General features: G+C 37.0%; 1 protein-coding gene across 1 annotated transcript in view; it reads left to right on the top strand.

Annotated features, from left to right (window-relative positions):
- Ddx4 (DEAD-box helicase 4) overlaps nt 1-15286 on the top strand; it is a 59795-nt gene that overhangs the window by 5426 nt on the left and 39083 nt on the right. The window contains exons 2-6 of the mRNA XM_060386153.1: nt 1850-1910; nt 5399-5476; nt 8792-8869; nt 10023-10073; nt 15143-15202. Of these exons, the coding sequence (XP_060242136.1) occupies nt 1850-1910; nt 5399-5476; nt 8792-8869; nt 10023-10073; nt 15143-15202 (328 nt within the window). The remainder of the gene's footprint in view (nt 1-1849; nt 1911-5398; nt 5477-8791; nt 8870-10022; nt 10074-15142; nt 15203-15286) is intronic.

The following is a 15286-nucleotide window of genomic DNA, read 5'->3' as shown; positions in this document are numbered from 1 at the left end:
GGATTGGGAGGAAGGGAGGAGCAGGCTGGGTTTTGAATGTACTGTATGAGAGAAGAATAAATTAAGAAAAAGCATTTCAGGTCAGAGGTGTGTGGAAGCTGGGTTGGGCATATTTTGAGGGAAATAAGGGAGGCAGCAGCTGTAAACGTTCTAAGTAAGACAGAGAAGTAGGCAACAGCTGGAGAACACTAGGAGGATAATCTGAGTTAATGATTAGATGGAGTAGAGTTTTCCTTTAAAAATATTTTGAAAAGAACCAAACTTAAAATATGGATGAATTAGAGTAGTATAAAGAACATCCTAAATTTACAGTCATTATTATCTACTGTAAGCATGTGCCTATTTCACAATTTGCCTTGGAATTTGTAAGTTAAATATATATGAATATTAAATTTCATAGCTTGAGGTAAAATATAGTAATAAAATGCACAGTTTTCTGCAGAAATGCACTGTTACCATTTATTGATTTAGATACATTAAACCAGTAAGATTTTTGCTCTGTTTCCCTGATAGTATCCTGTTCGTTGTTAGGGCTGGTTGGATCATTCTTAGTATCTGGCTTTTTTATTATACCAGTTTTCCAGTATTTTCCAGCATTTCAGTAACACTGTTATGTTTTTGCTTTTAATAACAACTTTGGAAAATAGTGGATGGTTCTTGAGCTACATAAGTTTTAAACGTCGCTTAGTTTCTTCTATGAAAAAGATTTTAGAAAACTGCTAGTTGAATATAGCCACCTTGGTGCACTCTTTCCAACTTTGGTACTTAAATGAACTTATCTGAAGGAAGGTTGTTCTGTGTTCTACTCTAGTTGTAGTATTGGTAAGTGTTCTGTGAAATATGGAGCTCTGCAAACAATATTTTGTATTGTCATTGGTTTATTTACTTAATAATAGTTCACACTTTTCAAGTATGTGGATCAGCAAACCTTTCATTTAAAGTGCTAGTCTGTGATTGAGTCTCAGCCACAGCTTGACTATTGCAGCTATTGATATAGTCATAGATTACTGAATTGCTGTACTCCAGTAAAATTGTTTATAGAATTGGCCTTTGATTGTAGTTTATTATTTAATAATTTGAAGTGATAAATTCATATGTTACACTTACAACATTAAGTTACTATGTCTTGGAGTAACTAGTAAGGACCTAACTAGTGACCAAGAAAACCTCACTGTTTACTGTTGTTTTTGTATTCAATTATACAGTAATCAATCTTTATCTGAAGTTTTGCTTTTCATGGTTTCAGTTACCAGTTGTTAACTATGATGAAAAATATTAAGTGGGAAATTTCAGAAGTAAATAACAGATGTTTTAAATTTTGTCATTCTGAGTAGCATGGTACAGCCTCCCACTGTCCCCCCCCCCTTGTCTTGCTCAGAAAGTGAATCATCCCTTTGTCTGCTGTATCCATGCTGTATACACTACCTGTATGACAATATGGGTTTATGGCCCACAATCTGAACATGATGTCTTTCATCCACATCACTTCATCTCATATAAGCATTATATATGTCACAGCACAAGAGTAAAGAACACTAAGATTCTTCATAGTATATTGTCATGTTGTTTCATTTCTTACTGTGCCAGATCCATAAACCTTATTGTAGGTATACATGTATAAGAAAAGTATCTCATATCTTCTGTGTATATGAGAGGGGGAAAGGGAGGCAGAGAGGGAGAGAGAGAGAGAGAGAGAGAGAAGATACAAATGAATTTAGATACTACTTGTGGTTTCAGGCACTGAGGGCCTTAGAATATATTTCTCCTGAAAAAGGGACTCCAGTTTTTGTTTGTGAAATGGATGACATGTTATTATTCAGAGTAGAAAACTTGTTTTTCTTTCTTACAGGATAAATATTCTTCTGGAGCAAATGGAGACACTTTTAACAGGACTTCAGCTTCATCATCAGGTATGTGTTAAGGCAAGAAGGCTTTTCTTTTTCGTTATTATGGTTTTATATAATACTTAAGGGGGTAGATTGACAAGAGTGTGTCTTTAAGTTTTTCTAATGAGGCTCCATCGTAGTTTGGATATTTTGGAATATGGTAACTTGTAGCTAAAGATGTTATAGTGTTAGAGAGAGTGTTTTTTTAATTTAGTGAGTTGTAAAACTTTTTCCAGCCTTAAGGTTGCATGTTTGTTTTCAGGTTGCTAAAGCATTATCAGGTCTTCTAATAATAAGGAGCAGGATAGATAGTAATATTATTAAAGCAGGTTCCAATCATGATGATTGGTGCCCAAACAACTGTTTAAGCCAGACATGTCCATGAATTTTTTGGGAGGGGGACGGTATGAGAAAACTAATTTACTGAATTCTCAAGAGAATGAGAGATAAGTTTCAAAACAAAGTCTTAACCTATTCTGCTGCTCCTAACCCTTTTCTCTTTTATTTTTTATTTGGGATGTTTATTTGCATGTGTACTACCTATAGGGTTAATGTGTATGTAACACGGTAGAAGGGCTAGGAAATGGGCTAGTACTTGGCAGCAGTCTTTTGTTGAAGCCTGAAACAGGCTGAAATGTGATTGCTACTGTGCAGTGAAAGATTTTTTTTTCTTATGGTAAAATGTACATTATAATGACCATCTTCACCATTAGTGTTTTTATTTATTGTGTGCATCGTATGTATGTGGGTGCTGTCACGTGTGTGGAGGCCAGAGGACAGTTTTGTGGAGTTGATTCTCTCCACCCTTAGGGGTTCTGGGAATTGAACTCGGAAAGTCAGGCCTTTCCAGCAAGTTCTTCTACTTTTGAGTCATCTTTCCAGGCCTCATCTTCGCCGTTAAAAAGGAAAGATTGACTTATTTTTGTGGATGAGTGTTTTGCCAGCATGTATATGAGTGTAGCATATATGTGCCAGACACATAAAGAAGCCAGAAGAAGTTGATAGATCCTCTGGAACTGGAGTTAGAGCTGCCAGTGAGCTGCCGTGTGTGTGCAGGGAACTGAACTTGGCTCCTCTGCAAGAGCAGTAAGTAGTAAGTACTCTTCACTGCTGGGCCATTGCTGCAGTCCCAAGACTGTTTTTTTCATCTTCACCATTTTAACATGTACAGTTGTCTGGCATTAATCACATTTACATTACTACATCATCTTCCATATACTTTGAGAATTTTTCATTCTTGCAAACTGAAATTCTGTTTATATTAAAATAATAGCTTCTCAGCCACTGGCAACCAGACTGCTGTACTTCTAGTGAATTCCAAGTTGCTGTCTGTGCATTTGAGTTACTGCTCATTTTAAGGCAGTCAAATGCGAGGCGTAGGGACATACTCAGTTTATATTTTTTCCCATTAAAAATTAGAGGATGAGGTAAAAACATTTTATAGTCAAGGAACAGTTGGCTCACGGGAACCTGACTTAAAGTGAAGAAAAATAAAACTTTGTCAGGGTTGCTTATAGAATGTGAGGTGAGTTGGAGACTCAGTTTATCAGGTTAAAGCAAATTTAAATCCTACAGCTATTTCAGTTCAAAGTTAATGTTTTGACAAAGTTTATAAATGTTTGCTGCTGTAAGGAGCACTTCTTTACAAATATTTAAATATAATCAGATTCTCAAAAGCCTCCTGAAAGGGGCTTTTGATGAAAGGGGAGGAGGTCCTCCCCAATCAGTGGACAGGGAGGAGATGAGGGAGGGAGGGTGGGATTAGGAGAGAATGAAGGAGTGGGATACAGCTGGGATACAGAGTTAATAAAATGTAACTAATAATAAAAATTAAAAAAAGCCTCCTGAAAAATAACAAAAGGGTAATTTTGCTTCCTCCATATGAATGTTGAGATCTTTTAAACATGAAAAAGGCAAATATGTAAAAGTTACTTCTTGGTAATGTAACCAGCAGAAAACTGGTTCTTTTGGGGTATCAACAAAAGGCAGTTTTATTAAAGGGATGAAGTAGGCCTGTATCATATGAGTGCATAATGCTCTGTTATCGGGGACTTTTTAAAAAGTTAGATTGAAATGACCACCAACTAAAAAGTCTTATTGATCTATGAATCCTTAGGCTAAATGAATGAAATCATGTGAGAAATAATTGCTTCTATTCTGGATAACAAGTACCTTTGTGTGTGTGTGTGTGTGTGTGTGTGTGTGTGTTTTAATTAAACTATTTTAAAAAAATATTAAATTTTAAATATTTAAAAATTTTAAAAATTTAAATACTATTTAAATTTTATATGTGTTTATTGTATGTATGTTGGGGTTGGCATGCATGCATGCTGCAAAGTAGGAGTGTTCAGGAAAGGGCAGCTTGCAGGAATCAAGTTTTCTCCTTCCACCATATGGGTTCTGGGAGTCGAACCTAGGCTGCCAGGCTTTTGCAAGTACCTATACTGACCCGTTTTGCTGGACCTATTTTATGATTGTAAATGTAGCTTTTTTGGACCTAGAAAGTTTATTTTCTTCCTGCAGCATATTTTAGTCAAGTGAATGTAAAGTAAAACTGAAACCTAGATAAGTCTTGTCAAAAATTTAAATAGGTAGAAAGGAAGAAACAAAATTATTCCTAAATTATCCAAAATCTTGGCCCCAAAAGTTTTAGCCTCCACTGACAGTAACTCTTGATTATTTTTAGATTTCTCTGTATGTTCTAATATAATTATAACAAATTCTGGTTGTATTTTATGGATGCATATTTACATATTTCTTTTTATTGACAGACTTGCTTTTTTTTTCTTGTCTATCCTTGTTTTCCATACTTTTTCATTCTGTTAAGTTTATACTTGATCTGGTTTCTTTTCATTTTCAAAAAGTGGAATCCTGTTATACTGTGTCTTGCTTTTAATTAATGAGAGTGTCCTGGTTAGTTTTTTATTGTTGACTTGACACAGCCTAGAGTTACTTAGTAAGAGAGATTTTTAACTGAAGAATTACTTTGCTTATATTAACCCATGGGTATGTCTGTGGGGGGAACTTTTTTATTGCTAATTGATTTGGGAGGGCTCAGCTCATTGTGGCTGGAGCCATCTCTAGGCAGGTGAATGCGTCTTTGTAGAAGCTCGTAAACAGAATATTCTTCTAAAGAGTTACATACAGTTCACTTTTCAATTAGGCTCTTTGTTGTCATCATCTTATTCTAGAGATTAAACCTAGGGCCTCATGCATTCTAAACAAGTACTCTACCACTGAGCTACATCCTAACCCAATCTTACCTCTGTAATTTAATTTTGTCTTGAGAAAGTATCTCAATCAGTTGCTAATGTTGGCCTTGAACTTACGTTGTAGCTCAGAGTTTTCACAAATTTGTCACCCTTCTGCCTCAGCCTCCCAAGTAGCTTGGATCTGTCACCTGTTGGTAAATAAAATTTCTGTTATGTGGATAGCACATTGAAAAGGCTTTAAATTTGTTTATTTAGATATGCATTTTTATTTGACTTATGATGAAATGTTACTTGTTTTAGAAATGGAAGATGGACCGTCTGGAAGAGATCATTTCATGAGAAGTGGATTTTCCTCTGGAAGGAATTTGGGAAACAGAGGTAAGCATCATCTTTTCCTAACCTTTGAACTGTTGAATAATGGCATATAGGGGCTTCGACTGGCTATCTGTTGCAAGGCTAAGTCTGCTATAACTCAGTGGATGGTATATTTTGTTGATATGAGTTAATTTTTGTTGTTGTTTTTGTTTTTTGAGACAGGGTTTCTCTGTGTGGCCCTGGCTTTCATAGAACTTGCTCTGCAGACCAGGCACAGAGTTCCACCTGACTTTGCTGGGAGTAAAGTCATGCCTTTTTATATAATGTCAGTAGTGTGGGGTGTGAGGCTGAGAACCAAAGACAGTCATGCCCACCTAGCTTAAACTCTGTATGATACAATCTATGCTGGCCATAAACTCTCCATGTAAATATAGTATAGACAAGTGTTGAACTTGTGATCTTCTTTCCATAGCTTCCTAACTGCTGGTAGTGGAGGCCTGTGCCACCACACCAAGTCATGCCCATGTGCTTTATGCTGTTTTACTTCCTTGGCATAATAAGACAGAGTTAAGTGGACTAACAGATTGCTTTGACAGGTTATCCACAGCCACTGCTTAATTTAAAATGTCTGTTTCTAGAAATTGATGTGAAAAGAGTGTTAAAACTTTGGAGGTTAGAATATAAGGACTTCCTTGAATGTTGGCTAGCTTTCCTAACAAAAGGTGGTATGGGAACTTTATGTTAGCCTATCAGTATTAAGTTTAAGAAGTTATTTTGAAAAGGTTGATGTGTGTGTATGTATTGTAGTTCTTTTTAAGACAGGGTCTCTTGTAGCTCAGACTGGCTGGCCCTTGAATTTGCTGTATAGCCGAGTCTGACCTTTTTTTTTTTTTTTTTAACATGAGCTGTGAATGATGGTTTATATGCCTTTCTGGGTGTTATCTTCCTCAGAACTCCAGCTCCTTGCCTTCTAGCACATAGTCATCGGCTTGACCAGACTAGCCTGGTCTTGAGGCAATATAGGCAAGAAGCTTGCCCTGCTGGAACTGCTTCTCCAGGAGACTGCTGATTTTGGTGTTATTTTTTTCTGTCATCATATTTCTTCTGAGTTTTCTTTTATTGTTTTTGTTTAAAATCTCTTGACTCCTCAGGAGTCAGCTTGAACCCCTTCCTGCAGCCCAGGAGGAGTGCATAGTGGTACACCCTGAGATTGGATGTGGGGAACTTTTGCTAGGGCATCCAATAATGAGCTTGTCCACACCAAGACACTGGTGAAGAACTGTATTGTGCTTATTGACAGCACACGTTACCAGCAGTGGTTGAGGGGTGACCTTAAACTCCTTGTCTTCCTGCCTCCACCTCCCAGATGAAGCACTTGCAGGCACACATCACTATGCTTGGCCAAGGATGGGTTTTAACATACTTTTAGAACTATCAACACTTGTAATTGTAATGGATCCTGTAAGTCTAGTACTTGGCAGGCTGTGGCAGGGGGATTCTCAGTTTAAGGCCACCCTGAGCTGCAAATAGAAACTAGAAACACTTGGGTTTAGTGGATAATGATAGAGCAAAATAGCTTTATTTTCCCATAATTAATAGAGTTGATATTAAAGTGCTGAAAACATTTTGTACTATGTTTTATTATAAGTCAACAACATTTTATTAAAATTTCATGCTAATTTTAATCTTCATGAACCTTTTTTATCTTTCAAGGCATAACATAGCTAAGACTGTTTGATAATTTTAAAATATCTAACACTCATCCTTAAATTTTTCTTTTGAAAAACTTTATAGACTTTTTCAATTGCTATCACAATTAAAGTATTTCATCTGACTGTTGGAAAACCTAATTTCTTATTTATATGCAAGCACAAATTTGAATTTTATATTTGAGTATTCTTGCTACTAATTTTTAACAATTTATTTTTCAAATATTAATATACATTTTGTTTTAAAATATCTACATATTAACATACAATGATGATTTGGATCATGTAATTGATGGGTTCCCCTTCCCAGTTTTAAAGACAGAATTTTACTTTGTAGCCCTACTTGCCTTGTACTTTTGTAACCAGACCAGCCTTGGAGTGATCCTCTTGCCTCTGCTTCATAAATGCTAGGATCAGACACATGTGCCACCACACTCAGCTATTTTGAGCTAATTAATCACGTACATGAGATAAACAGTTAAAATGTTGGTTTTGCTAGTTCCTACTAACAGTAGAAACTTAGTATTCTCTTAGTATTTAGAAGAGAATTAGCAATGTAGCTGTATCTTCAAATTTTCAAGAATTATGTGATATGAAGTATAATACAGTAGAAGAGTATACTTTCAGGGATCTTTTTATTTCTTCCTTTTAGTGCTGAGATTAAAGATATGTTTGCCATGTCTGCTCTTATCCTCTGAGCCATCTCTCCAGCACCCAAGAAATGTTTCTAAAGTAGGAAGTTTGGAAATGATAGCCATACTAGAGAAACAAACAATAGAACAATACAATAAATAATAGAGCAGTAAAAACACAAAGTAAAATACAAAATTTTCAGTAGTGAAGAATATCGTGTGGGCTGAATATAATGTCTTGGTCTGTTGAGGTGAGGAGGATTCAGTATAGAGAAATCATAAAGCAAACTCCTGATAAAGGTAAAACAATAGGTAGAACTTATATTTTACTACTAGTAGGTGTATGATTTTTACTTTGGAATCATGAATAAATAAATAAATAAACTTTGCAAATATATTATTATTTTAAGTCCCTTTACTATTGTTTTTTCCCCTCTGTAAAAGTCATCTAACCCTAAATAAAGTTCATCCCTATTTTTTAAATTATTTTTATTTTTATTAATTACAGTTAATTTACTTTGTATTCCCCCTGTACCTCCCTCCCTCCTCCCCTCCCCTTCCAGTCCTCCCCTCCCTCTTCCTCATCCCTGTCCCTCTCCCAATCCACTGAAAAGGGAGGTCCTCCTCCCCTTTCCTCTGACCCTAGTCTATCAGGTCTCATCAGGAGTGGCTGTATTGTCTTCCTCTGTGGCCTGGTAAGACTGCTCCCCCCTCAAGGGGAGGTGATCAAAGAGCAGGCCAATCAGTTCATGTCAGAGACAGTCCCTGTTCCCATTACAGAGGCCACTTGGATACTGAACTGCCATGGGTTACCTCTGTGCAGGGGTTCCAGGCCATCTCCATGAATGGTCCTTGGCTGGAATATCAGTTTCAGAAAAGACCCCTGTGCCCAGACTTTTAGGATCTGTCGCTGTCCTTGTGGAGCTCCTGTCCTCTCCAGGTCTTACTATCTCCCACTTCTTTCATAAGATTCCCTGTACTCTGCCCAAAGTTAGAATTTTGCATGTTAAGAAGTTTAACTGTCTAAACTTTTTCAGATATTGGCGAGTCTAGTAAAAGAGAGAATGCACCTACAACTGGTGGCTTTGGAAGAGGAAAGGGTTTTGGAAACAGAGGTAATTACTTGTAAAATTTTACAACCAATATTGCTGGGAAGACCTTTATATTTGGCTCAACTTGAGGATGTTAGGTAACACATATATCACGTGTATAAATTGAACAACTGCTCCAATAACTGGATAGGTCTAATATTAAAGAAACCCAATTGTAGCACTTTATAATATAGTTTAGATAATGATTGACAGGCATTCCATATTGATATTTAATTTTAAGGTATGTATCCTCAAGTATCTTTTCTATGTGTGAGAGAGTCGGACAGGCTGGGGTGTCGTTATGCTGCCCAGGTAGGTATCTAGCCGATGAACTCAAGTGATGCTCTATAATTAGCTTCCAAGTAGCTGGGGCTACAGGCATGCATCACCGTACTAGCTCCTTGAGTATTTTAACATTCAGGAACATTTTAAGAGTCAACAGATTTTTGGAGACGGCTCTCTCACTGAACCTGTAGCTCATTGATTTGGCTAGACTGCCTAGCCACTAAACCCCAGGGATCTTCCTGTTCTTGCTTCTTCAGTGCAGAAATTATAGATACATACCGCTTTTTCATAGTGGTGCTGGGATTGAACTCATCATCAATTGAGCCATCTCCTCAGCCCCAAATTAAAATTTTTTGTTATTGTGAATAAAAAATAAATAATGGTTATAATGATAACATACTATTGTCTTGCCTGTGTATATAAGGAGGAATATAAGATGTTTGATATAACATAAAATTTATTGAAACAGTTTTTAAACTTAATAGAGCTGATACTCTGATAGAGGCAGAAATTCTAGTATAATATGAATTAGCTGTAATTCCATGTCTGTATACGAAGTTGAATATAGTTTATCTCATTTTGAAGGGTCATCATAATTGGTTGTCCCTGAAAGACTTTTTAAAAAGATTTTATTTATGTGTATGTGCATTTTGTGTGTGTTTCTGTGCACATGGTATGGGTGTCAGGTTCCTTGGAGCTGGAATTACAGGTATTTATGAGCCATCTGATGCTGAGTGCTCGATCTGAACCCCTGCTTTTGTGACAGGGCAGTAAGTACTCTTAACTATCTCTCCAGTCCTGAAAAACTTTTTTTTAAAAAAAACAAAACAAAACTATAAAGGTAAAGGAAAAATTTTCAGAGATTTGCAGCTTCTTTTTATATTTTATATAGGTTTTTTAAATAACAAGTTTGAAGAAGGTGATAACTCTGGTTTCTGGAAAGGTAAGTTGTGTTTTTGTGGCAACTTTAAAAAATACACTATTGGAAGCACATACTAGAGAGATTCAGATTGACAATTTTACTCAAGTCCAGTCATAAGTTATAGTATACACAGTTTCATGAAGGCAGCTTTAGAGATCTAGTACGTAGATACAGAATTTAGGCATCTTTTACTTGGCATTTTTGCCAACCTCCTTAGTTAATCTATGAAGTACAACCTTTGGAAATTGTTATATCTGTAGAAAAGGGGATAGGAAGTAGAAAAAGTAAGTCAAGAATTAAAACTCCACTGTAGGGTAAATGTAGCTGCTGCTACACTTGATGGACCTGAGTTCAATCTCCAGGACCACATGGGGGAAGGAAGATGACTGAGTCCTGAAAGTTGCCCTCTGACCTCCGTGTGTGCTGGGTATACGCCATACATACTCCACACATATACATGCAAAATTTATGTTTAAACTCAAGTAAGTATAAGAGGAAGTTGATGAAAAAGTGAATCTCTGCTCTAAGTTAAAAGCATGTCTAAGGTACTAAAGCTCTGGGGAAGTAGCATGATGAGAACAGAATGATGTTAGCAGAAGGTTGACATTGCTTTGTCAAGTCTGATTGGCAAGATTTGTGTGGTGTTTTCAAACTTGTATATTAAAAAGCATCTCTAGTCATTATGATTTTTTTTTTTTTACCACTGATCTATGGAATGTTCCTGACATTGAGTTCTAGAGTTTATGGACTTCTTGGCCCTTCTTACCTGCTAGTTAGTGATACCAAGACAAATTATTCATCCTAAGCTGGTGATAGCTCTGTAGGATGGAGGCCATCCATTTTGTGGGCTATTTAGGCTGTCAGTAAAAGAACTAAGATTTGTGGCAAATATTTAAAAAATGTCATTTCTTCATTAGGCGTTTGAGATTGGATTAGAGCTCAGTGGCAGTCTAGTATGCACAAGACCCTGGGTTCCATCCCCAGTATTTGGAGGAAAGAGAATGGGACCTTGTTAGAGTATATACTTTGATTCCCACTCAAAACTAGGACTAAACACGATCTCTAAAACTCCTAAAATTGAGATTGGGTAATTTGTTGCTTTTGAGATGTGGGCTTGTTTTGTAGCCCAGGATGGCCTTATGGCAGCTCTGCCTCAGCCTTCTGAGTGCAGTGCTGGGACTACTAGCCAGCATATCCGGTTTAAGATTTGATTGTAGTGTACCAATTAAGATGGTTTCTTTCAGCCATTGCTTTTAACCCTGCCCCATTCAAGAGAAAACCTATATAACATAGAATTAGTGTTCATGACGAAAAAAATCTTGAAGAAATTTTTCTAGTGGGGCATGGTGGTGAACATCTTTGATCCCAGTACTCAGGGAGGCAGAGGCAGGCAGATCTCTGTGAGTCTAGTCTGATCTAAAAGTCCAGGAGAGCCAATGCTGCACAGAGAAACTCTGTCTCAGAAAAAAAACAAAACAAATTTTCTCTAGTTTTGGGGTACTTTTGTTTAAATTTATTAATTTTAACCTACTTACTAGTTATATTGTGTTTTCTTATTTAGTGATAAAAGCAACTTAAGGGAGTTTGTTTCAAGAACATAGTCCGTCATGCGGGAAGGCATGGCAGTGGGAATGTGACAGGCTGGATGCACACACAGTGAGCGAGATAGATACTGATGCCGCTCAGCTCACCTTTCCCTTTTATGTTCAGTTCAGGACTTCAGCACATGGATAATGGTAGCCACATGAAGGGTGGATCTTCTTTCATCCCTTAAGCCTCTCTGGAAACATTCTCAGAGATATGCCCAGTGTTGGGGTCTTACATGATTCCAAATCTAGTCAAGCTGACAATGAAATCTAGCCATTATAATAATCAAGATAGTTTCCATCTAACCACAAATTTTCTACTTTTCCTTTTAAATTCATTCTAGCAATCATGGGTCAAATAGTAGAAGAGCAAAAATCAAGTTTTCATTATGGTAAAGTTTTCCAAAATGGCTTTTGCTTTAGGCTCTTTGTTTTCATTCTTACTTCCTCCCAAAGGATAAAAATGACACATAGGGATCAAGTCCCTTTAGTCTAGGCTTGTAGACAAATCCAGTGACAGGTTTAAGATCACCATGGCAGCTTTTGCTAAACACATCTAGTGTTTTATGACTCTTTTCCCCACTTGGAATATTGAGGTGATAATGGCCAAATATTCCAAATATTTTGGAGTTGGGTGCCTGAAATTTGAGACCCAGGTTTTTTGTTTTTTTTGGCTTTCGAAAGCTTCCCATTTTACTTAGGTACTAGCTTTCCAAATTTATTACAATTTATTCATTTTATATCCCATCTGGAGCCGCCTTCCTCATCTCCCAATTCCACCCTCTCTCCCTCTTCTCCCATGCTCCTCCCCCAGTCCACTGATAGGGGAGGTCCTCCTCCCCTTTCATCTGACCCTAGCTTATCAGGTCTCATCAGGACTGGCTGCATTGTCCTCCCCTGTGGCCTGGTCAGGCTGCTCCCTGCTCATGGGGAGGTGATCAAAGAGCCAGCCACTGAGTACAGTCAGAGATAGTCCCTGTTCCCCTTACTAGGAAACCCACTTCAAGACTTAGCTGCCATGGGCTACATCTGTGCAGGGGTTCTAGGTTATCTCCATGCATGGTCCTTGTTTGGAGTATCAGTCTCAGAAAAGACCCCTGGGCCCAGATTTTTGGATTCCATTGCTCTCCTTGTGGAGTTCCTGTCCCCTCCAGGTCTTTCTATCTCACCTTTCTTTCATAAGATTCTCTGCACTCTGCCCAAAGTTTGGCTCTGAGTCTGATATTTAACTCTTTTTTTTTTTTTTTAATATTTTTCTCTCTTTAAAATGAGGATTATAGCCACTGGACAAAGTTTGTGATGGTTAAAGTTAAGGAAGCAAGACAAAAATGGATGTGATGACATGTTTTCCAGTCTTAGCTGTAGGAACACTAAGATAAGATAATCAAGCCAGGCATAGTGGCTCATCCCTTTAATCCCAGCAATTGAGAGGCAGCGGTAGGTGGATTTCTTTTTGTTTAAGGCCAGCATGGTTCACATAGAGAGTTCCAGGACAGTTTAAGCAACAACAACAACAAAAAACACAGCAAAACAAAAAGATAGGAATATTACTTATGCATAGGAGTTTAAGACCATCGTGGCAAATGTATTTAGACTCTGTTTCTAACTAATAGGAAAGTGGCAAAAAAGAATTTAGAATTAATTAATTATTAATTTTAAATATCCCTTTAGAATAGTGCCAGGTGCCTAAGTTATACATGACATCATTTTTATACCATGCAATTCATATGTTGTAACTATTTAATTATACTTAATTTCCGTTTGTGCTTGGCTTTATTATCGTCTAGATCCACAAAGATCACTTTTATTTTAAACTTTTTCCTAAACAGTTAATTCACAAGAAATTAACAAAAATAGTATAGACTTAGTTTTCATCCAAGTTCACCTAATGGCATTTATTCTATTTTACTTCTTAAAGCGATCAAAATATATACATGTTTGCTTTAGGGGAATAATTGACCAAAGGTAGTGTAAGTCGTCTTTCGGTTTGCCAGGCACTAAGGTGGTCTAAAGTCTGTTTTCCTCAAAGGCAGTGTGTGTTAGCTCATTCATTATTTCAGAGTCAGTCTTTCTAAAAGCGCTTTCTTTCTCAGTTACCTTTCTTAAATCTTCTTTTTGAGAAAGCTGTGTTAGATGACTCTTGGAGAATACATGCTGACTGCATCTGAAGGTCTTCTGGTCTGTGGCCCTGCTGCAAAGGGGAGCTCTGTGGTGTGTGCTGACACCAGAACCATGTGGAAGCCCATAATTCATCTAATAATGAATAATAATTCATTGTTAGGCCAAATAAGCTACTTTCACAGTTATGCTGATGACTGCAGATGCACAGTCGAGAAAGAAGCACATGGAAGGCTTCTATGACAACCCTTACCTCTACCCCTGGCCCTCCCCCAATAAATAGTAACAGCCTAGACAGGAAGCCATTCAGAGAGAACTCTTAAAAATTGTCATAGGATGCTGGAGTATCAACCTCGACAGTAGATGACTTCCAGCGGGGTACAGGAGGGAAAGGACTCGCCTCCATTTAGGGAGCCAGCCACTGAGAGTTTGACCATACCCTGGTGAATATATAGATAACACAAACTGAACTTTTTTTTTTTTTCTGAGGGGATAGGTAAAAAGGGTATTGGGGACAAGGAAGGACTCGGAAGTGAATGTGGTAGGGGTATATAATATGAAATCCCCAAAGAATCAATTAAAACATAAAAATATGCTAACTACTAAAGCTCAAATAGTCAAGGAGAGGCCTTCATGTAGGTATCAGGATCGTTTGTTTGTTTGGTTTTTCAGGATCATTTTTTAAATATAAAACAAAACTTATTAATTAGATGGTTACTTTGTGCAGGAGTTTAGGTGATAGCCTGTAAGCTGTTAGGTCACTTGACATCATTGCTCTTCATTTAAAGTTCTTGAATACCGGACATCAGTGACATGTATAAGATAGCTTGAAACTACCCAAATACAATTTTTTAGAACCTTTGGAGTGCTAAGAGTTACATTAATAACATAAAAGTTTTAAGGTTTAAAAAATTGCACATTCCTTGTTCTCACGCAGCAGTTGGAGAATAAACTCTGGGAAAGGAGCTTAGGCATTTATTTTCACCGAGTTCATTTGCATATCCATCAGTGTAGTGGTTGATCCTCATACCACTGTTCAGAGAAGCCACTGAAGTGTAATTGTAATGTCGTTAAAACAGAAAGGCCATTGAGTAATTGAGTTACTTAATTAGGAAAAATGAGACAAACTTTGCATGAATTTAGGAAAGCACCACTCTCTAGCGTTATTAAGAATGACAAATTATTGAAAAAGAAATGATGACATTTAAAAAAGCTATTCTATATAGACAGTTTACCCTGAGCAATGTTATGTTTCTATTAAAATTATTTTAAGAATTACAATGTTTATGTTTCAACCTGAAAAATGTTCCTATTGCATTTGTGCTCTTAGCTCTTTCATCATTAAAGTTACCTAGATGCTATTCATATGTTGCATTTCTATTTAAGAGTCTAATAATGACTGTGAAGAGAATCAGACTCGGAACAGAGGATTTTCCAAGAGAGGCGGTAAGGACAATTCTTTGAACAATTTGTTCGTAAGACAAAAATAAACTGACAAAACTGACTGTAAAAGGACTGAAAGAAAAGTAA

The sequence above is a fragment of the Meriones unguiculatus genome, chromosome 6 (genome assembly GCF_030254825.1).
Source record: "Meriones unguiculatus strain TT.TT164.6M chromosome 6, Bangor_MerUng_6.1, whole genome shotgun sequence".
In the NCBI taxonomy this organism is placed as follows: Eukaryota; Metazoa; Chordata; class Mammalia; order Rodentia; family Muridae; genus Meriones; species Meriones unguiculatus.
Note: the sequence above shows the minus strand (reverse complement) of the source record. Positions and strands in the feature narration are given on the sequence as shown.